The following is a 22,023-nucleotide window of genomic DNA, read 5'->3' as shown; positions in this document are numbered from 1 at the left end:
GGACCTGCATCCGGCTCCTGAGGTCTAAGGGTAGTTGGGCCTTTATAGAATGGCATTGCTATTAGAGCAAAATCCTGCTGACTGCACAAACGCAGAATAACTAGCTGTGCTTAGAATCAACAGCCTAGGCAGTAGATCTCAAAGAAAGCAGGGTTGAGAGGGTGGCGCTGCAGGTGGCAGCGTGGAAGGGCAGGTAGAATAATGTGTCCTGTGACCAGCAGAAGCGCCACATTCTGTTTTGTTTGCTTTTGTTTTTCTTGTTTTACTCTTTTTTTTAAAAAAATTTTGTTCTAGCATTTGTACTCAAGAGTTTCACTCGTCAGGCAAGCACTCTACCATTTGAACCATCCCCCAGAAGCTCCAGAGTTTTTCTTCACAGAAGGGAGAAGGGAGATCTCATTAGGATGGTCCTAATTTCACATAGCTGATGTCTTTTTTTTTTTTTTTGTCGGTCATGGGGCTTGAACTCTGGACCTGGACGCTGTCCCTCAGCTCTTTAACTCAAGGCTAGCGCTCTATCACTTGAGCCACAGTGCCACTTCCGGTTTACTGAGTGGTTTATTGGAGATAAGAGTCTTGCAGAGTTTCCTGCCTGGGCTGGCTTTGAACCGCAATCTTCAGATCTCAGCCTCCTGAGTAGCTATGATGACAGGTGTGAGCCACCGGTGCCCAGCTTGATGTCCTTTTTTTTTTTTAAGATATAATTTTATTGTTAAAGGTGCTGTACAGAGTTACCATTTCATGGTTCAGGTGATGAGAACATCTCTGTTTTGGATAATTTACCTGATTCTTCACTTTCCCCCACTTTTCCTCTCCTGCCCCTGCCCACAAGACTGCTGTCCTTTTAAGAAGTGGTCCTTGTATGGAGAGACAGCCACGTGAGCACCCAGGGAAACCGAAAGCACGGGAGGCCGGAGCGAGGCACTGGAAGGAAATCAGCCTTGTTGGACCTTAAGTTGGGATTTCCAGCCTTCAAAAGTGTGGCATAATCAGTGTTTGTTGGTGAAGCCAGGCCACCTGTGGCCCGTGGTTTTGATGGATACATACAGGCTTCTGTCAGCTTTCCTGTTCTCAGTGAAATGGAGAGAGCAAGCTTGCAGGCACACCTCCTGCGAAGCAAAGACACTTTCCTGAGTGGCATTAGAGGTTTGTGGCTCGTCACACTTCCTGAAGAGGTTTGAGAAGGAATATCAGGTTCAATGCCTTAGGAGGCATTAGTTCAGGCATGAAAAAGGAAAGCTAGATCTATTTTAGAACTACAGTAGGTGGGAGAAAATGAGAATTTGGTCGGGACCCTATTCTACTACAGACGATTGGCAGGGAGAGCCGGGTACTGTGTTTGAAACCTATGGATGAAGTGGACGAGTAAGGGAGGTGAAGTTATGCCTGGTATCTCTAGTCATTTTTGCTTTTATTCTACAATTCACTTGGGCCTAGAGAGGTTGGCCTGTGGACTCATTCTGGTAATGTGTGACATAGATACCTATGCATACCTTTAAAGTAAAGATTGGTTCCTGTCACATCTCCCTTCAACATAACTGTCCTATTTCAAGATAATTTTCTCTTCTTTATCAACACTTTTTGCACTCAGAGGGGTCATTTTGTCTAATAGTCTTCTCATCCTGGCAAAGGTCTTAAAAAAAACCTATTCTTGCTGTGTTCCTAGAACATGTCCATTTTTTGGGCAAAAGGGAGAGGTCAGAAAGAAAAAGCAGTTCTTTATCCTTTTTAAAAATTTTTTTTTATTTTTTATTGTGAAAATATTGTACAGAGGGGTTACAATTACATGGGCAAGATAATGAGTACATTTCTTACCAAGCATTGTAGCCTCCTCCTTTGTTTCCCCTTCCCATCCCCCCCCCCCCCCCCCCCCCCAATTCTCCCTGCCCCCCCCCCACCAAAGCTGTAAAGTTCGTTTTTGATATAACAACTTGTACTTCTCATTGTTGCAACGAGTCTGCCTGTATCCTTATTTAAATGACTTGTTTTACCCCTTCCCCTCCACATCCTTTCTTTTTTTTTTTTAAATGTACCTATGTTGTAGCTTAGTGAGGGCTTAAAGCACAGAAAAGCGTTTCTGTGGACTTTGAGTCAAGTTACTCCTCAGTAAAAATTTCTCTCCAAAGTCCTGCCTTCTGTTTCCCACACCTCATTTTCCCTGATTTCTCTTGGCTCAAAACCACATCATCCCTTAAGTGTTCTTGACCTTCCTACCTTATTCCCTGAAAATGTTTGGTTGCCTATGCTGTTTTCAAATTCTTCTCATTCCTTTTCTTTGCTTGATGTATTCAAAGCTTTCTGGAACTTACTTTACAATATTTCTCAGCGATTCCTTTGACCTTGTTACTTGGCTTGTGTACCTCTGGGCTTTATCATTTTCCCCAGCTTATTTATTTGTTTACTTTATTTTGGTGGGGTGCTGTCATTTGTCTGTCACCCATTGGTGACTGGTTTTCTGGTGGTTAATTGGAGATAAAAGTCTCACAGACTTTCCAGCCTGGGGCTGGCTTTGAACTGCAATCCTCAGATCTCAGCCTCCTGAGTAGCAAAGTACTAGCTCTTAAGGTCAGTTAGCATATCTTTTCCTATACTTTCAAAAACATTTTTTTAAATATTGGTTTCCTTTGGGATTTTTTTTTAGCTTTCTAACTATTCCGTTTTTTTTAAACCAGAGTATTTGCATTTTATTATAGTTTCCACTTGTAATTATGTAAAATTTCCAGTGACCTCTACTGCCTTGCCTTTTTAGTCAGAACTGCCTTTAGTCATTTGATCATGGCAAGTGCTCAAAGTGCATAACCTATGCATGTATTCCAACCACAATGTGAACTAAAACTCATCCTCTCTTGTTCCTGTGAATCCAGCAGCCAGGAAGAAGAATATTCCAAATGTTCAGAGAAAGGATTCACAATAAAATGTACTTAATGTAAGAAGCCTGTCGGTCTTCCCTAGTTTAATTTTCCTGCCTGCCCTGTTTTGCAGTGTTTCCCCATGGATGGGCTAGGTGCTCTACAGCAGAGCACAAAGGACTGGCCCCCACTGTATAAAATGGAGGCAGTTGCTGTAAGATCTAAGATAAATTGTCCTCATAGTTAACACTCTATTTTTTTTATTTTAAGTCGGAGGACTCAATATTCCATTGATTTTTATTGATTAATTGTTTTTCATGACAAATCAGATGTGTCTTAGACATCAGGGTTATGCCTTTTCTTATAAGTTTCCCACAAATCCTCTTACATTTTTAGACCTATGGAATTTGTGGAGGTAAAATCGTAACATTTTATTGAAATAGTCCTATACTCAGAGGGCGATAGATGCTTCACAAAGAAGCAGCATTAGTATTATTATTTTTAAAGGCCAGAGAAAATGAAATAAAACAAGGACAAAAGGAAAGAGACTTTTAGTAGTTTGTGCTCAGAGATGTCAAGAATCCTATGTTGGGGAATGGGACTGGATTCCTGTCTCTCTAGATTTCAGTCCTCCTAAGCTCTGCCCCTAGTCCTGGCTTCCTCTCTGTGACCTGCTCTTCAGTTTCAGGCTGTATTTTGCTTTTGCTACCACATTTCTCCTTTGACACAATTTGCTATGCATTTTTCTTGGCTTGCCTCATTTCAGAGCTCTCCAATAGTGGAACGGGATTGGCTGGCATGGGGGATACTGTGGTATGTCCTTGAAATGTGGCTTCACTCTCAGGTTCTCATGGACATAGTGGGAAGATGGTTTGCAGTTTCTGTTAAAATCCAGCATTTCTAACCCAGGTCTTTAGCCCTTCAACATTAACTCTTTTGTTTATCCCAGAAGATTGTGGGTTTTTTTTTTTGTTGTTGTTGTTTGTTGTTATTTTTTATTTTTTTTTTGTCGGTCGTGGGGCTTGAACTCTGGGCCTGGGCGCTGTCCCTCAGCTCTTCAGCTCAAGGCGAGCGCTCTACCACTTGAGCTACAGCGCCACTTCCGGTTTTCTGGTGGTTTATTGGAGATAGGAGTCTCACGTCTCTCCTGCCCGGGCTGGCTTTGAACCGTGATCCTCAGATCTCAGCCTCCTGAGTAGCTAGGATTACAGGCGTGAGCCACCAGCGCCCGGCTGTTGTTGTTTTTTAATGTAAGACTTTACAGACATTCAGAAAATACTCAGGCCTTTCTTCTTGATGCTGTAATGATTTTTTGTTCTGAATATTCTGTTTGTATTTATCTTGAGAATAACACATATCCTTTATAGTCAGACCAATGAAAAATCTTGCAATGTGTTTACCGCATCTCCAATTACACCATGCCAATGTTCTGAATGAATTCTGTTGTTCGGCCTTTTTACACCTAGTGCACCACTGAGGAAGTGATGGCTGGATGTTTCTCACGAGGATTTTCTGTATTTGGCGTAACTGATACTAATGGGGGATCAAAGCAATGAAATGCCTGTTGTCTCTTGGGGGTAGCAACCCAGCGGCATAACCACTCTCAGCTTCTTTCATGCATGACACCCTTACTAAATCTTTTAACACTGAATTCATCATTGCAGTAAGATACTTGCAACTTCCTGTAGTATGTTCCTCCAGGGAGGGGGCAGGTTGCTCACATATATTTCCCACAAATATTTCATCACGAATCACTTTACGTTGGAGCCTCAAGGGCTGAGAGGTTTGCAATGAGCTCACCTGAGTGTGAAGACACAATGGCTGGTACTGTGTGGGGCAGCCTTGGGTCAGAGGTGACTCTTGCTCCATTTGTACTGGTGCAGTACCTTGGGCCATCCATCTCAGAGCTCCTATCTCAGCCAAGGGACTCTTAGCAGGCATGCAGCTTCTTTAGAACGAATCTAAGATGCTCAAGTCTTCCCTCGCCAGCTTCTCCCTGCTACCTAAAAGCATGCGGAGCAATGCATTAATTGCTGGATGGGAAATTCTATTTTTGATTTTTTTCCCACAGACTCTTGTCCCTCAAAACCTGTGTGAAGTGTTGAAAAAAATAGACATATGCATAATTCAGGCCAGGCCTGATATTCTTCATGATGAAAGCTATGAAATAAAACACATTGGGAGGGACATCACATGAGATCTCTGCTTTCTTCAGAAAACATCAGCTCTGTGTGGTACGATGTCTTGGCAGCAGCACTGTGTGTGAAAAAGAAAATATAGGTTAAAATTAGATCAGAAGTGTGTGTGGGTACGTGTGTGTGTGTGTGTGTGTGTGTATCCGTGTGCACAGCATGACATCTGAAGAGGAGTGGTTGGACAAGCTTAACGCACCAAGAAACTCTAGATTCCCCAGAGCAGAGGTGGAGGTGGGAGGGTGGAGGGAAATGTGGTTCTGGGGAGCCAGAGGTGGGAGTATGCACGGAGGCCCTGGGAAGAAGGCTCAGACGAGGTCTGAGAACCATGACAACGCTGGCAAAGGCCTTGGGTGGTTCTGTGAGGATTTATTACGGTGCTAACAAGTGTGGATTTTTATCCTGAGTACTGAGGAGATGCTTGGACTGTTAACTAATTTTTGTTAGCGTAAATTAATTGTATAAAGTTGTACCATGAAGCCATGTTTGCAAATTATGCTTTGATCAAACTCTTAACCATTTATATTTTTCTTTCTTAACTTCCCCCACCTTCTCTTCCCTTTTTAAGAGTTTTTTTTAGTGAACTTCAAAATGCTGTTTTCATACATGTACATAATGTATTTGAACATATTCACCTTTGTTACCCTCTCAACTCCTGTTTTCCCTCCCAGTTGCTACCTTCTCAAAACCAGCCTTCCTTTTGTAAACATAAAATATTATAGTCTAGGTCTTGATTCTGTAGGTAAAATATTATATTCTAGGTCTTGATTCTGTACATAAGTGGAAATATGATATTTGTCTTTCTGAGTTCTGCTTATCTTTCTCTACTAGAATTTTCTTTTCTTCTTTACTGTTGAATAATACTCTGTTGTGTATATCAACCAGGTTGATCCATTCCTTGACCTTTGGGCCGCTGGGCCGATTCCATGGCTCTGCTATCGTGAATGGTGCTGGCATAAGCATGGGTGTGTCTATAGAGTGTTGACTAATTCCTTCCCATACAGCTGCTTGGAATGCTAGGCTAAGCACTGGAGACACATTTGTTTCACAACAGTTACTGAGGCAACATCTGGGGATGGACGGCTGTGAGGAGGGCATGGGTGGAGACAGCAGGGGAGACTGCTGTCATTGATTGGCACCTAGGGAGGAGGGGATAGTGAGCTCTCTCATTGGGCATACGGACCCACAGGCAGATTGAAAACAGGAGGGAGTGAGCAGTGGTGGGCTTTGCGGTCCCAGGGAAGGAGATGGTGGACAGAGGTGGAGATGGTGGACAGAGGTGGAGATGGTGGACAGAGGTGAAGATGGTGGATAGAGGTGGAGATGGTGGACAGAGGTGAAGATGGTGGATAGAGGTGGAGATGGTGGACAGAGGTGAAAGCTAGGTTCTTACTGAGCGGCAGGACATCCGGGAAGGCAGAGATCTCCAAAGGACACCACATCACAGAGTGTACAAGCTTTCAGTTTTATTCAACATCCTCTCTTTAGAAGCAGAATTGAGGCAAACACAATGAACGTTCACTGGGTACATGCATTTAATGTAGAAATCTTCTCTGGTGCTCTGTTATATACAAAGAGAACCAAGCGTATGTTTCCTTTGCTTAGTGGGTTTAAACTCAGGTTGATAAATCACTTATTCACTATACAAGATGAACCTAAAGTCTGTAGACCAATGACTCATCAGAAAATATTATTCCTTGGTTCAATCCTTGTATAAATATTAAGAAAGCATTCTTCTTCCGTACTCCACGAATCAAACACATCACTGTTTATTGTTGAGATGACAAATGCCTTGAGTCTTTTCTTCCTGGAAAACATTTTATTTCATGCAGATGACTCTAGCAGCCTACTTTTTTTTTTTTTTAAAAAAAAAGCTTTTGACTTAAATTATAGAAGGGTCCCCACTCAGTTGCGGGAGAGGGAAACGGTAGATGAGCAGAAGTCACATTAAATTATTCCCTACAGCGACAGCATCCCCAAATTCTCCTCTTGCGCGCTGGCTTTATGTGACTTCTCTTGCACAGGTCTCAGGTACCTGTGTGCCTGTTCGCCTCCTTCCACAGCGTGCAGCCAGGAGTTTTAGTTTGTGGTACCTCAAAGGAACGGCCATCGTGGAGATTTTCTCTGGTTGTTTAAGCTCTTCGTGATTTATTTATATGCTTCGTTCAGATGCCTTATTTCAGCCTGGGAGTAAATTACTTTTACCGTTGAATACAATCGAAAGGAGGCTTTGTGCTCCTATAACTCTACAGCAATATGCCTCTGAGATGAAATGGCATACTATGATAAACTTCACCTTGATCGAAGCACATTAGGATATATTTGTAATTGCTGCGGCTGGCTGGGTACCTCCTGTGATTTGACTGAGATCCCCAAATTTTATGGCTTTCTGTTTTGTTTTGCTTTTAAAAGGCAAACCCATAAACGTGATAAATGTAATTCCAAGATAATGGAGTTAGGAGGCCATTACTGAAGGCAATTGTAGAAGAAAATGGAGAGTGTAAAATGATGACTTTAAAATATTTAAAATTATGGACGTGGAAATTAAATTACAGACTTCAGAGGGAAGGGTGCCTTGTGCCTGGGTAGTGGAAGCCATCCCTAATTTAGACAAAGAGTTTGCAGTGAGACAAAGAGCCAGAGAGAATGGCAAACATTCTGTTTAAATATTTCAAAAGGAGCCATCTCAATTAGTTTCAACACTTAAAAATGGCATGTAGCAACAAGCCATATCACGTTGTAGGAGGTACATTTATCTGAGCTCTTTCTGAATAACTAACCAGGAAGAGAATTCTGTTTTTTTTTTAAATTTTATCTTTGCTTCTAGTGTTTGTAATCTGAGTGTAGCTCTGACATGAATTCCCACAGCACAATTAAAAGCACCTAGAATTTCTGATTAGTAGCATTAACCCAGTACTCATTTTGTTAGATTAAAAACTCATCATAGGCAGTCTGACAATTCAGTAAAATGTGTACACATTTCTATCGATTTCCATTCTATTACTTATAAATTAAATCAAGTGATAGCCAATCCTCAACACTAGCAGATTCACTGTTCTCTTTCACAATAAATATTTTTGTAAATCTTCTAAAGTATTTGAACCCCTACTGGCAAGTGAGGAAATCATTGCTACACATAATTTCAAAAGAATAAATGTAAGCTTGGAGCATAATATAAATAGGAAATAAGAAGCTGGTAATGTGTAATAAGATGGTATGCATTTTAATATAATTTTATTGCTAATATGAAGGTGATTTATAGAGAGGTTACCATTCATAAGTCAGGTAATGAGTACAATTCACCCATCCTTCATTTTTCCGCCTCCCATCCCTGCCCACGAGTTGCATAGTTCACTTCCCACACAGTGTATTCTGAATACTAGACCTGCATTTGTTCACCCTTCCTTCCTCTATTTCTGCACCCCTCCTTTTACAACCCTAAAAAGAAAAACAAACCTCAAAAGAAAAACCTAACACCAGTACCACCCACCACCATCATGACAACAAACCCATGTTTCCATTTTTCAGAATTCATTTTGATAAGTAGTATTTTAAATGGTCAGAGAAGTGACACGTTGGGGATCCTCCCCTGACTATGCCTAGAGTCCTGCATAAACTACCACGTACAGTTTTATTTTAGAGCTAGCTTCATATATGAGAGAAAACACGTGTCAGTCAAGACAACATGTATGCGTATGAGAAAATATTCAGGCACTATATTGTGTGAGAAGGCAAAATGGAGTGGTGAACATGTTCGCTGTCATTTGCAAGCACTGTGAGCTATGAACTGTGACTCAGTCACCCTAAATTCCACAGGTATAGTGACACTAGTTCCCAAACCAGCAATTCCTTTTGAGGTCCTAACTAATATTTCAAAGGGAGGTCTTTCAGGCTTTAAAATAGATAAAGAATTCCTAGAAACACCAGATTATGCTAATATAGTTCAAAACAATTTTGTAAACATTTTCTTGCACCAATTTTCTTTTAGGGGAGTTAGGACCACTTATAAGCATTATTAATTGAGGGTTCTTAAGTTTGGCCTAGAACTCAAAGCATATTCTTTTTTTATTATTTTTATTTTTTGGGTCTGTTCATGGGGCCTGAACTCTGGGCCTGGGCGCTGTCCCTCAGCTTTTCAGCTCAAGACTAGCACTCTACTATTTGAGCCACAGCGCCACTTCCAGCTTTTTTTTTTTTTTTTTTTTTGCTTATGTGGTGCTGAGGAATCAAACTCAGGGCCTCATGCATGCAAGGCAAACACTCTACCACTGAGCCACCTTTCCAGCCCCTCAAAGCATATTCTTAAATACAGAAGGTCCTTATTTGACTGTGTACTAGTTACTTTAGAGCATGAGCAGTTTTATTTTCTTGGGAATAACAGAGTGACAGTACCTGAAATGGTTTTGATTGTCAGTCTCAATAAGAAGAAAGGCCAAAAGTCTGATCTCTCAAGCTCTTCCTCCTCCTCTTCTTCTCCTCCTCCTCCTCCTCCTCCTCTTCCAGTAGAAATGCTTTTCTGAAAGGGCAATATATAAAGGAGCTGGACAAATGCTGAACTCTGTGGTGCTTTGTGAGAAAATTAGAAACCTGCAGAGCCATGGCAAAGCATTGCCGCCACAGGTTCAAGTCAAGATTTGAAAAGAAATATTTCTCCCAGGGTCCATGAACACAGTGGACTTATTGCAGTAGGGCATCCATTGTGAGTTCTTTTCTGGTGGTACTAATGAACTTTATCCAAGTCCTGCTTCTTTCTTACATTGCCAGTGTCACTAAAATGAGATGGCTGACTAAAGCAATCACAGGAGGTTTCATTGAACTCCTGGAGCAGGTTAAAAAGTCCCAGGTCCATTCTCAACCTGTCACAAGGAAGATTGTGTGGAAAGGCAGGATGTCAGTTTCTCATTTCCTGATGTAACGTAGACAGCCAAGTTTTAGGGTAGAAGAGTAGTGTTACTAATAGTGAACATTTTATGTCATTGCTTTGAAATAATGCTAAGAATTTATGAGCACAATGGAACCATTTTTTTTCAAATTTTGGAAATGTAGTTAATGAAAGTGATACAGTTCTCTCAATTCCTTTCATTTCCAGAAAGTTCATTAAAAGCAGTAGAGATGACAGAAGAGGCAAGAGATGCCAATACTTTCCTGCATCCTTTGGTACAAAGCACCTTCCCTCTTCTCCTATGAGGCGGTCTATTATTCTCTTAGCCTGTGTAAGACTTCTTCCATTTCTCTTGGGCTGTTCCATTGCGCGTTACTATGCAGGCGGAGAGTGTGACCAGCCCTGGATGGACTTTCCACCCACAAGCAGCCGCTACTTCTCCATGCGACTTTATCAATGACTCACTGTTGGCTATTCATGATAGCTCAGTTACGGAACGTGAGGCTAGGTCACATGAATGGATAGAGAAAAAGTGGTATGTGTGTGCACACAATGGAGTTTTATTCAGCCATAAAGAAGAATGGCATTGGGTCATCCGCAGGCAAATGGTGGAACTGGAGGCCATCAGGTTAAGAAAGATAGCATCTTTCATTGGGAATTTAGAGTGGGTGAAAAATGGACATGAAAGTAAAGGGATACTATTGCAGAGTAGAGGGGGAGAAAACAGAGAGGAGGGGAAATTGGGGGGTGAGCATAGTGAAAGTCCATTATATGCATGCAGGAAAATTCATCGTGCAATCTGTTTGGTCCAACCCATGTTTGCTTATAATAGTAAAAGTGAAACTGAAATCTCAAAACCATCAGCTCTCTGATCTGTGAAAATGACAAATCCTTTAGGAGTGTTCACTTCCTCAGTGAAAGCTGTGTTTAGTTTTCCAAGCTCTGTCAATCTAGTGTCTCAAACGCTAGATTGTCTTTCCTTTCTGCCATATCCTCAGCAGGACGCTTTCGTCCGCTGTTTGATTGTAAGGTCAAAGGGGAAGGCCAGGGAAGTTGACCCAAAAGGTCTAAGAAAGACACTGCTGGGGGTAGCAGGCCTGGCAGAAATCTCCCCAGATTGCTTATTCACCATTTGCCTCCTGGTGTCCACAGCATTTGCTCATCCAGGGGCTTTTTCCCGTTGCCTCTACTTTACAAGCAGAGCCACACTGAGGCCTGGGGTAACCTTCTTCCACATATGAAAGGCTACGCGCCTCTGTCCCCCTGCATACCCTCCAATGGCTGGCTCTCAATTGTGGTGTGTGTGCTGTGTTCCCTGAGGAGGGATGGAGATTGATTGCCTGTGTTACACGTAAGTCAGATCAGACACGCTCTGATCCTTACCCCCTTGGCCCAAGTGTTGCCATCTATAAAGGGCTGTCTTAATGTTTTAAATATGAAAATGAAATAGAATATGCAAGGCGCTTTGCAGGGTGTCAGGCAGATAATAAGTACTCAAGAAAGTATGACCATTACTATAATCAGGTCAGACACAGAGGTTAGATGCTTATCAACTCGGGGCGGATCTTGTTTCTGACTGAAGAGTGGGAGGTGAAACTCCCCACAGCCAAGGTGACAGTCCCAGCCCACAGAAGGGAAGGATTTCATGTGTAAAACTTCAAAGAATTTTATAATTAAAATATCTCACTTTCCAACTGTGTGGTTTTATTTTTCCCTTTCTCCAACTAAGGAGATGAGACATGCACTTAAGGCACACAATGCGTGCCATTTTGAAAGTAGCCATCACTTACTTCATAACAGCATTGGTGATTTGGGTGTCTGTGGGGTTTGAACAACATCCTTCCTGTACTAGAACTTGTTATTTGCCACTTTGGTTGACATGGAGAATTCAGAGACACATTTTCAGCATGATACCAGCAAATGAAAGTTTGTGGTATTCAGTTGGGGAAAATAAAAATTAAGGTAAAAGCTAAAACATTTGAATAATAATAAAATAAAATAAAAACAAATGAAGGCTCTCAAGAGCTCATTACTCATTTCATGTTCAATTCTTATCCACAGGCACACATTTTTGTTTTGTTGGTTGTGAGGCTTGAACCCAGGGCCTAACCACTGTCCCTGTTAGCACTCTAACACTCTGAGCCACAGTGCCATTTCCAGTTTTCTGGCAGTTAATTGGAGATAAAGTCTCACACGCTTTCCTGTCCAGGCTGGCTTTGAGCTGCAGTCCTCAGATCTGAGGCTTCTGAGTAGCTAGCATTATAGGTGTGAGCCACCAGTGCTAGGCTAAATGCAAGACGATAATTTTTGTTTCTGTGCACTATTTTATAAACACTGAGGTGCTGGCATCTTTGTCATAATTTACTTAACCTTGTTTTATGTTTCTGGCCGTTGACATTATTTCCAATATTCCAGGATTCCACTAGTGCTTGGTAGCTATATTCACATATGTGAAACTTCTTTGAAAGATATTGTTAGGACTGACTTGTAGACATTTCTTCTAGTGTAGATGGAGTGCAAATTGAATGCTAACTAAATGTGTTCTTTCCTTTTGTTTTACTACCATACTTATTCCCTTATTTCATAGGTATACAATGATTATATCGGTGATAATAATAATAATACACACAAACATACATACTCAGTGCCTTTTATATCTGAACTAAGGAACATAGCACTTTTTATTTCCTTTGTATACTTCTCCTGATTTTGTCTTTCCAGGACCACTAGCCATTCTGGACATATCTGATGATTATATCTAGCTTGGCCCATAAGCCACACATACGGCTTCCAATGTCATGATTTGTTGTTGTTGTTGTTGTTGGTGGTGGTGGTTGGTTGTGGCGCCTGAACTCTGGAACTGGGCACTGTCCCTCAGCTCTTCAGCTCAAGGCTAGATCACTCGAGCCATAGCGCCACTTCCGGCTTTTTCTGCTTACGTGGTACTGAGGAATCGAACCCAGGGTCTTATGCCTGCAAGGCAAGCGCTCTACCACTGAGCCACCTTCCCAGCCCTCAATGTCATGATTTAAAAAATAGCTTCATTATAGCCAAAACTAAATAACTTCAGCCTATCTTCTCCCACAGGGCTGTGACAAAGACTGCCCCCCACCCCCACCATCTTTCTTTGGCTTGAATAGCACCTGGGGGTCTTTGTAGAAAAGATACTGAAATCACAAACACTGCTGTGCAGGTGCCATACCAGGAGGGGCAGCTTTGGGGTTTCCTTCCCTTTGGCAAAAGGGAATGAAGGCAAAACATGTAGGACCTGGGGTTCCCCACTAAACCATTTTTGGGAAATGGTTTCTCACCCATTTTTCTTTCCACAAAATTTGTGGGGCAACTCAATGTACATGGCATTGTGATAAGACTGCGCCTTCCTAAACACTTAGAGTTTGTTAGGGCAGGGACCAAAGGTGACAAATAAAATATAGTACAGGTGCAAAAGCAGAACAGAGGCATGTAGTTAACTGCGCTGGGATGAACAGCAGACTTTCTCCCAGCAGCAATCACAGCTGACTTCCGCAGAATGAGAGCAGGGCTCGTGGGATGAAGGTTTTTCAAGAAGAAGCAGGTCTGATCAGAAGATCTGAAGGTTTTTCAAGAAGAAGCATGTCTGATCAGAAAAATGAGAGCAGTTCTTGGGGAAGAGTCCAGTAGGAGGCAAAAGCAGAGAGGAGTGGGAAGGGAGAAGGGGAGGATTAGAAAACAGGTTTGCCGAAGAGTTTGTGCTCTGGAGTAGCTACAGAGAATGGGGAGATTCTCAATAAGCTGTGTGGCTGTAGACGCCACATGGGTTGTAAGGAAAAAGAGCTAGAATGGTAGCGTTCACTTAGAAAGCCACTCTAATCACTCTATTGAAAGCCCTAGAAAGAAACCTCCCAGAAGTGTCTCATCGTTTCATTCCATTTGATTTAGAAGTTGTTGTTTTTGCTCCACAGATTCCTCAGTGTGGTATGTAACACCTATGCACAAAATAAATGTATTTAGCCAGGTATGACTAACCACCACATACATGCAAGGCTTAATGTAAGTTTATTTAGTTAGTTTTCACCTGAGATAGAAATAAATGCAATTCAGGTCTAATTACTTTGTAACTGCTGGATCACAGTGGAGTAACAAACAGGGAACAAATATTTTAGAAATTATTTTTGCACCTCCAAGGAACTCATATAATTGAGAAAAGCAAGGCAAATCGCCACCCCCACCTGCACCCCAGCCACAAACGCAGTGGCTTATAGGTTTCAAGTACAGCAGAATTTGTTCTGCACAATTATAGAAAGTAAGTAGAGAGCATGCAGGTGGTTGGACTGAGTGGGAGCAATTGCAGGTGGGTGGCATGTGGGAAAGACACCAGCTTGGCCTTGGAGACTGATGGGAGGAAGCTAAGTCAGAACGGCTCCAAAATTAAACTTTTTCATACACTTTGGCCAACTCAATGGCGCTGACTTCAATAAAGAGCATGGTTTTCATCGCACCATGGTGCAGACATCGAGAGCTATGTTTTGTTTCCGAGTTGCGAGGTGAAGATGCTGGTTTTCTTCAGATAAATCATCTCCCAGTCTGGGGAGCTCTCCGAAGCTGTCCAGGCACCTGAGCCTGGTCTGGGATCTCAGAGATTTGATTCACAAACTCCAAGCAGCAGGGCAAGCTGTCTGTGCCTTGCATTTTGCAATGCCGGCAAGTCTGTGTGTTATCTGGGCTAGGTCCCTACTTTGCTACCAGGGCCTGTCCCCCACTTCTCTTACCTTTCATTGGTTTAGACAAATGACCTCATCCCCAGACCTTCATGAGGGCTCTGTCAGGTTGTATTTTATCTTCACTGTAGCTCGCATCCTTCTAGCTTTATCTGTGCCTTTCAGTCAAGCAGTCTTTTAACTCACTTTTATCTTGTTTGCTTCCTTTGCTTCTTATCTGCACTTTAAAGAAAGGATAGAAAATGACATTGCATGGGCGGGGGGGTTGTGAAGACGGCTGGGTGGGCTTATTGCTTTGGATTGGGACCTGTGAGGTTAACACCCCAAATTCTGACCACCCCATTACAGTCCTAGGACTGAAGAAACGGAGTCCCACAAGGGGTGGGAATGTGTAGTCACAGGTCTGGAGACTAGAGAAGCAGGATGGGTGAGGGAGGTAGATGAAGATGAAGCTCCTGAGGTTGGAGGAGGAACTATCCAGAGAGGAGAAGGAAAGCAGGGTGTGAGTGCTAGCGCCCCAACTCCTACTCAACGAGGCAAAAGCGATGGCCGTTTCTTTGATTATGGCTTTCAGAAACAATGCTCATGCCTTCGATCGTCTTCCAGTTGTCCCAACACAGTGTGTGCATATCTGATTCAACTGTTTCTTTAAATTGTCCCTCATTTTTTCCTTTTCTCTTCCCTTCCTTTGTCCATCTCAATTTCTCTTTTCTTTCCTTGTGGCTGTGACTTGATCTGGTCATTTTTTTTCCCATTTGTTTTCCTCCCCTTTTCTTCTTTTGGGTGCTAACTTAAGAGATGATAGATGGTGTTTTGTGAGCAGTTAGTGGGTAAAGTGTTATCTCTGGTAAACAGTTTTATGGCTACATACTGAGAAACTGGAGAGCTGTGGCTTTTCTTTACAATAAGATTTTGACACCAAAACTGCTTGTTAATAGTGGCTTTCTATTGGGAGTAAACTACTGCAGACATAGAGTGCTTGTTTAACATAGAAAACAAAACTTATTTTTAAAAATGATCTTTAAGTAGTTGGACAAAGGGGTTTCAATTCGAGATGGCAGTTTACGAGTATGTGCATCCTCATCAATGCCACCCCTCATTCTGTCGCAGACTTTCTTTTTTCTTTTTCTTTGATGCCAGTCCTGGGGCTTGAACTCAGGGGCGCTGTCTTTGAGCTCTTTCACTGAAGGCTAGTGCTCTACCACTTTGAGCCACAGCCCCACTTCCACTTTTTGAGTGGTTTATTGGAGATAAGAGTCTCATGGGGACTTTTCTGCCCAGGCTGGCTTTGACCATGATCCCCAGATCTCAGCCTCCTGAGTAGCCATGATCACAGGTATGAGTCACTAGCACCCAGCTTCAGATTTACTTTATTAGAGATTAATGTGGAGCAAGATTTTGAATGGGAATTTGCAAACACTCGTCCCTGGAGCTAGCAGAGGTCTGAAAGTATCCACTCTATACTGGCGAGATGCAGGGGATCAATGATCTCTCGCGTTATTTGAAAACTGGCTTAACCCTGTGGGTCTTTAGAAATGGAGCAGGGATGGATCCTCTGGGACCCAGGACACAGTATAAGAATGCTGCCTTCTATATCTGAGGGTGATCATGAATCCTCGTGCTGGAGGAAATACTTTAGCATCAGGAATTTACGGATCTTTGTCTGCATAAGACAATCCTGTACATCTGAAGATGACTTTATGTATGTATTCCATGAAAAATAACTCAGGATCTTCTTTTTATGACCCGTAAAATCCCAGTTGGTGGTCTTTACCACTTGAGCTCAAGTTTTGTATTTTTCATTAAGATTTTTTATGTATTGAAAGTTCTTGTCTAGAGGGTGTCTTTCCAAAATATTGCTTGTGAATTCTCATGAACTCTTCTGCCAACTCAATGAACGTAGAACAGTCTTATATGAAAAAAGATATAGAATCTTTTAAGTTAGAAAAATCTTGATTGTTACAAATGTATTGACTGAAATATAGTAGACTCTGGGGAGAACTCAAACAACATAATTCCTTAGAAAGACAAAGCCAAAACCCAACAAAATCAGCACCAGGAAATGGGTATTTGCAGAGGGCTCATGACAAGGGGAGAGATGTCAACTAAAGAGGAGGGGGGAGGGAAAACACAGTCAATAATTCATTGCATATACTGTGGAATTTAGAAAGGTTGAAGGGGGTGAGAATATTGAAGGGGTGGTACCCATCAAGATACATTGGATTCACAAACTTCTGTTAAGTGGCACCTCCAAGATAATTACAATTTTTTTAAAAAAATTCTTTTCTCTTAAAAAAAAAGCCATTTAAAAGTCACATTTAAGCTGGGCACTGGTGGCTCATGCCTGTAATCCTAGCTACTCAGGAGGCTGAGATCTGAGAATCATGGTTCAAAGCCAGCCTGGACAAGAAGATCTGTGAGACTCTTATCTCCAATGAACCAACAGAAAACAGGAAGTGGCACTGTGGCTCAAGTAGTAGTACGCTCGCCTTGAGCTGAAGAGCTGAGGGACAGCGCCCAGGCCCAGAGTTCAAGCTCTACAACTGACTCCCCCCCCCAAAAAAAATCACATTTAATCTTGACACCATGTCAAGTTACACCAGCAACCATTCTGATGGAAGTTTCTGGGTAGATTGCCCCTCTGTGTCCAGGTTTTAGGTGACCTGTTTCTAATCATTTGCTTCTTCCTTCCAGATAAGTTTGAGAGCATTGCACTACTGAATGAGACCATCCCTGAGCTAGTCACCGAAAGTGGACAAAATATCACACTCAACTACCAGTTTCAAATGAAGGGGCCTGTGAAAACAGTCATATGGGAGAAGATTCAGCCCCACCAGATAGATATCTTAACATCTTGTGACTTGCTGGAAGGGTCCCCTTACACCTCAAAGTACCAGAACAAAGTCTGGGCTACTTGTCGCCAAGGAAGCAGGGTGAGCATCCTCTTCATTCCCAATGTCACTGTCTCCGAATCTGCCATTTACTGCTGCCTGGTGGAGGCCACTACAGGAGAGAAGGAAAGCTACATGGTCAGGCTGATCGTCTATGGCCCTAAGCGTAAGTGTCCAGTGGGTAATTTCAAGGGTGGAACATGGAAAAAGCTGATCATGGTGGCTTGGTCGCTAATGTTCTTTTCATTTGTGGTACAGCCATTCATTTAGTATGACTTTATTGTTTAACAATATTCTTGCTTTTGTGTGTGTGTGTGTGTGCCTATACTGCGGCTTGAACTCTGGGTGCTGTCTCTTAGCTTTTTCCATCAATGTTGGTGCTCTGCCACCTGATTCACACTTCTGCTTTCAGCTTTTTGACAGTTCATTGGAAGTAAGAGTCTCATAGGTTTCCTGCCTGGGCTGGTCTTCAGCCAATATCCTGAGATCTTAGCCTCTTGAGTAGCTAGAATTACAGGTATGAACTACCAGCATCCAGCTTAACAATATTTTTATATTTTATTTATTTATATATGTATTTATTTATTGTCAGTCATGGGGCTTGAACTCTAGGCCTGGGCGCTGTTCCTGAGCTCTTCAGCTCAAGGCAAGCACTCTACCACTTGAGCCATAGTACCACTTCCTAACAATATTTTTAATGGTGGAATTTAGGTATGTTGGACATTACTAAACTTTAGGTTTCAGTGTTTCTTTACCTTACTAATCCATCTCGCATAGATATAGATGTAACAAAATATTTTCCATTTTCTTATCTGTTGTATTCCTGGAATTTAACACACACACACACACAGAGCAGTTTATACCATCCAGTTCTACAACTCCTCGCATCTCAATTCTATTTAGCTACCTGACAGAGGTGACAGTGTTTATGTGCCCCAGTGATAACAAGGCAGGGCTGGACTAGTGCCTGCTCAGTCCTAGATCCACTGGAACCCAGGAGGGGTTTGAGGAAGTTGCCAGATTGCCAGGTCCAAGCTCTATTTCTGCACAGAGGCAGTGACCTTGAGGCCAATGAGGCTGACCTTCAGGACCTCCTCCTGAACATTCTCCTCAGAAGCCTCATTGGTACTCATGATTTGTATCTGTATTTGCTCCTTTGCTATAATGAAGCCCTAGATTGCGTAGACATCAAGCAGACAAAAAATCGCAGTCTACTCTTGAATGCAAGTGAGGGGAACCAAGGCCTTTTCTACTTATAGAAGCACAGATATACAGAGGCTCACAGAGAGGAGGACACGGCCTGGTTCTGCCTGTCGGTGGCTTTCTTACTGTTGAAGAAATTTCCTGAAGAATTCCTTTTAGCCAGCAGTAGACATTTTACTTTGCTTTATCCTCAGCGCCTCCTGTCCCTCCCCCTCCCTGCCTCCCCTCCCTCCTTGCTGCCTTGTGCACAGGCTTTCAGTCATTTTCTTTGCTCCTCCTTTCACATTCAGAGGGAGGGCTGCCTAGCCCGTGAAGGCTCTCCACAATCTCGGCCTTACTGCAAGCTGGCAGTCCTTCCTGTGTTGGCAAGGGACAGAAAAGGGTTCTTAAGGCAGCAGCCTGCTGCACCCCTGAGCAAGGAAGAATGAGACAGATGCGTGCTGGAGGAGCAGGCTTTCAGAGCCAGCCACCCAAGGCCCCAGCAAGCCTCCTTTGCTCCTTTGGCTAACAGCGCAAGGCGAAGGCAAGATGCATACCTGGATTTGGAACCAATGTCCGAGGATGGCTGATAAAGTATGTTTAGGGGAAAGAATGAGCGGAAATTCCTTGTTGTATGTGTTGACACATTCCTGCAGACACACACAGGACATAGTACCTAGATGGGTCCCATCTAGGTAAATAAAGTAAAAAGCTAAAAATAAAGTAAAAAGCTAAAAATAGAAAGATGTTAGTTTTTTTCCTTGAAGTCCAAAGCATGAAAATGTTCTATGCAAAAAAATATCATATAGAATCATCTTTAAATCATCTTCAATGAGGTCTTGTCCATTACATGCTGAAAAGATAAACATATTGATTCACAGAGAAAATGATGTCTCAGGAAACACATTTTCTAAACTTCTACTAAATAATAAAAATGGCTTAAGTCCAATTATGACTGTTTCTTGCACAAAACAATTTCCGTGTACCTTGTATCAAAAGTCCGCCATTGATGTGAAGGTGATTGTGTGAGGCCGAGTATATATTCTAGTGAGCATGGGTTTTGAACAATTGCACAATGGGTTTTTGACATTTGATTGACAGTTTGAAAGACTAACAAGTGAACTGTCTATCCATTAGTAAAAACTGTAATGGATGGAAGATGATAGTCATTGACTATGTTTTGGCTTAATTCTTTTTTCAATTATTACAAGTAAAGATTGAATCTAAGGAATGAGACAGAAAGCAAGATAGATCATTTATGTGCTCTCTGGTGCAATTTGATTATTTCAAGACCTCAGGCTGTTTGGTCGAAAATCAATGTAGAGATTAAAGCATAGAGACAGGTAGAAGATGTGAGGCAGATTTAATTTATTTTATCTGTCAAGGGAAAGGTGATTGCGAGACAAATTTTATAAACTGCTCTACATTCTTTTCTTAGCACCCATCAACTCCTTTTATAGGACAACTTTTGAATCCAAAAGAGACATTTTCCAGACTCTCAAACTTAAACTTACATACAATTACACAGCAAGATACACACATGTACTTGTTCTTCATTATTATTTGCTTTATGTACATCTTCAGAAAAGAATAACTTACTCAGCGGTCATCCAAAAGATTTTTATGTATTCTTCAATCAAGAATTATATAATAAATGGTGTATCCAGGCCTTACTATGTTTTGAACAGAGGAAGAAAATGGCAGGATTGTGAGATGACTTGATATTGACTTTCTTTGCTGGATAAAGACATTTGTCTCTCATCCTTTGCTCTTCTGGTTATACTATAAAATTGCTCTGCATTTGACTGTAATGAATTTGAAACTTAAGGCACAGGAACAAGGAACTTTACTGAGGGTGACCAAAACTGTTTGGTCTTTAGTGTCTTCCAGATGTTCATTAATCATAACAGAAGTACTCAAGTTGCCACACTAATGATTTATGAAGCCTTTTTTAAAAACATTTAATAAATGATGTACAGACATTGTTTAAACAGTTTATTAATTACAAAAAGAAAAAACTATAAATGCACTCAGTCCTCACAGCAAGTTTGTGGACCTGTTTGCTTCTGAGTGTCCGACTTTTCCTGTGTCACTCTAATCTTCCACCACGGAGGGATCTCACTCAATGTGGTGCGGGCTGAGAATCCAGTAGGGATATTGGGTTATAGTTTTCCTTCCTTGTGGTGTTTTCTGGTTTGGGTATCAGGGATGCTGTTCTCACAAGATGAGTTTGGAAGTGTTCTTCCTCCACTGTTTGGATAGTTTAAGAAGAGTAGAAGTGTTGTTGGTATTAATTCTAACTTAAATGTATGGTTTAATTGATCTGTGAAGCTATCTGGTCCAGGTGCTGGTGATGAACCACAAGTCCTGGATTTACCTTGACTGGGGACAAGTATGGCACATATACACATATGTGTTTATTATATACTATATATATACACATATATATGTATATCTACAAATACTTCTCACTTGATACAATCTGCCTTGCAGTCCTTAAACCATGAACCATCTTGAATTTCTCAAAGCTTTATAATTAAAATTTGCTACTATTGCCAGGTGCTATCCTCACTACTCAGGAGGCTGAGATCTGAGGATGATGGTTCAAAGCCAGGCAGGAAAGTCTGTGAGACTCTTATCTCCAATTAAATACCACTGGAAGTGGTGCTGTGGCTTAAGTGGTAGAGCACTTGCCTTGAACTGAAGAACGCAGGCACAGCGGCCGAGCCCTGAGTTCAAACCCCACGACCGCCAAAAAAAAAAAATCTTCTATCAAGAGGATTAATAACTGCATCCATTTGTATGCTTCACTTTTCCATGAATTTAAGAGATTAAGCTATCTCTGCCTAAAGTTGTCAAAGTGTCTTTCTAGAATATGCTCTGTAAGTCTTTTTGTTCAATTATATAATAACAATTCTGTTCTAATAGGAACCATGTCCATTTTAGTTTTAAGTTTTCTACAGGCATTTTTTTTCTCCCATCAGTATTAACTATTTGAATTTTAGTGATTCTTGATTAGAGACTGGACTTTTGAAGATCAGTATCTGGGGAGGAAATGTTCATGAACTTTGGTTTATAACTCTTAGAACAGTCGATTTCCTTTTCAACCACTTTCATTTTATATTTTGCATGTTTTAACATACATACTGTGGATCACTCATGTCTTGGACAAGAGGCTGAGATCTGTAAATTAAGATCCTAGAAGCGTTCATCAGGGACTCATGTGACCACAGCCAACGCAATCTTCCAGGTGCTTCTGTGAGGTTCAGGGGCTGACAGACAGGTAGCATTGGGGAATGGAGGTCTTGCAATTACGATTTTCCTTGTCGA

The 22,023-nt window shown here is 41.7% G+C and overlaps 1 protein-coding gene across 4 annotated transcripts in view; it reads left to right on the top strand.

The window, feature by feature from the left end:
- Positions 1 to 22,023, top strand: part of Cd226 (CD226 molecule) — a 54,346-nt gene that overhangs the window by 16,484 nt on the left and 15,839 nt on the right. For all 4 annotated transcript variants that reach the window (XM_013018877.1, XM_013018876.1, XM_013018879.1 and 1 more), the window contains exon 4: positions 17,315 to 17,677. In XM_013018877.1, coding sequence (XP_012874331.1) covers positions 17,315 to 17,677 — 363 coding nt within the window. The remainder of the gene's footprint in view (positions 1 to 17,314; positions 17,678 to 22,023) is intronic.

Source organism: Dipodomys ordii, unplaced genomic scaffold (genome assembly GCF_000151885.1).
Source record: "Dipodomys ordii isolate 6190 unplaced genomic scaffold, Dord_2.0 Scaffold43, whole genome shotgun sequence".
Lineage (NCBI taxonomy): Eukaryota > Metazoa > Chordata > Mammalia > Rodentia > Heteromyidae > Dipodomys > Dipodomys ordii.
Note: the sequence above shows the minus strand (reverse complement) of the source record. Positions and strands in the feature narration are given on the sequence as shown.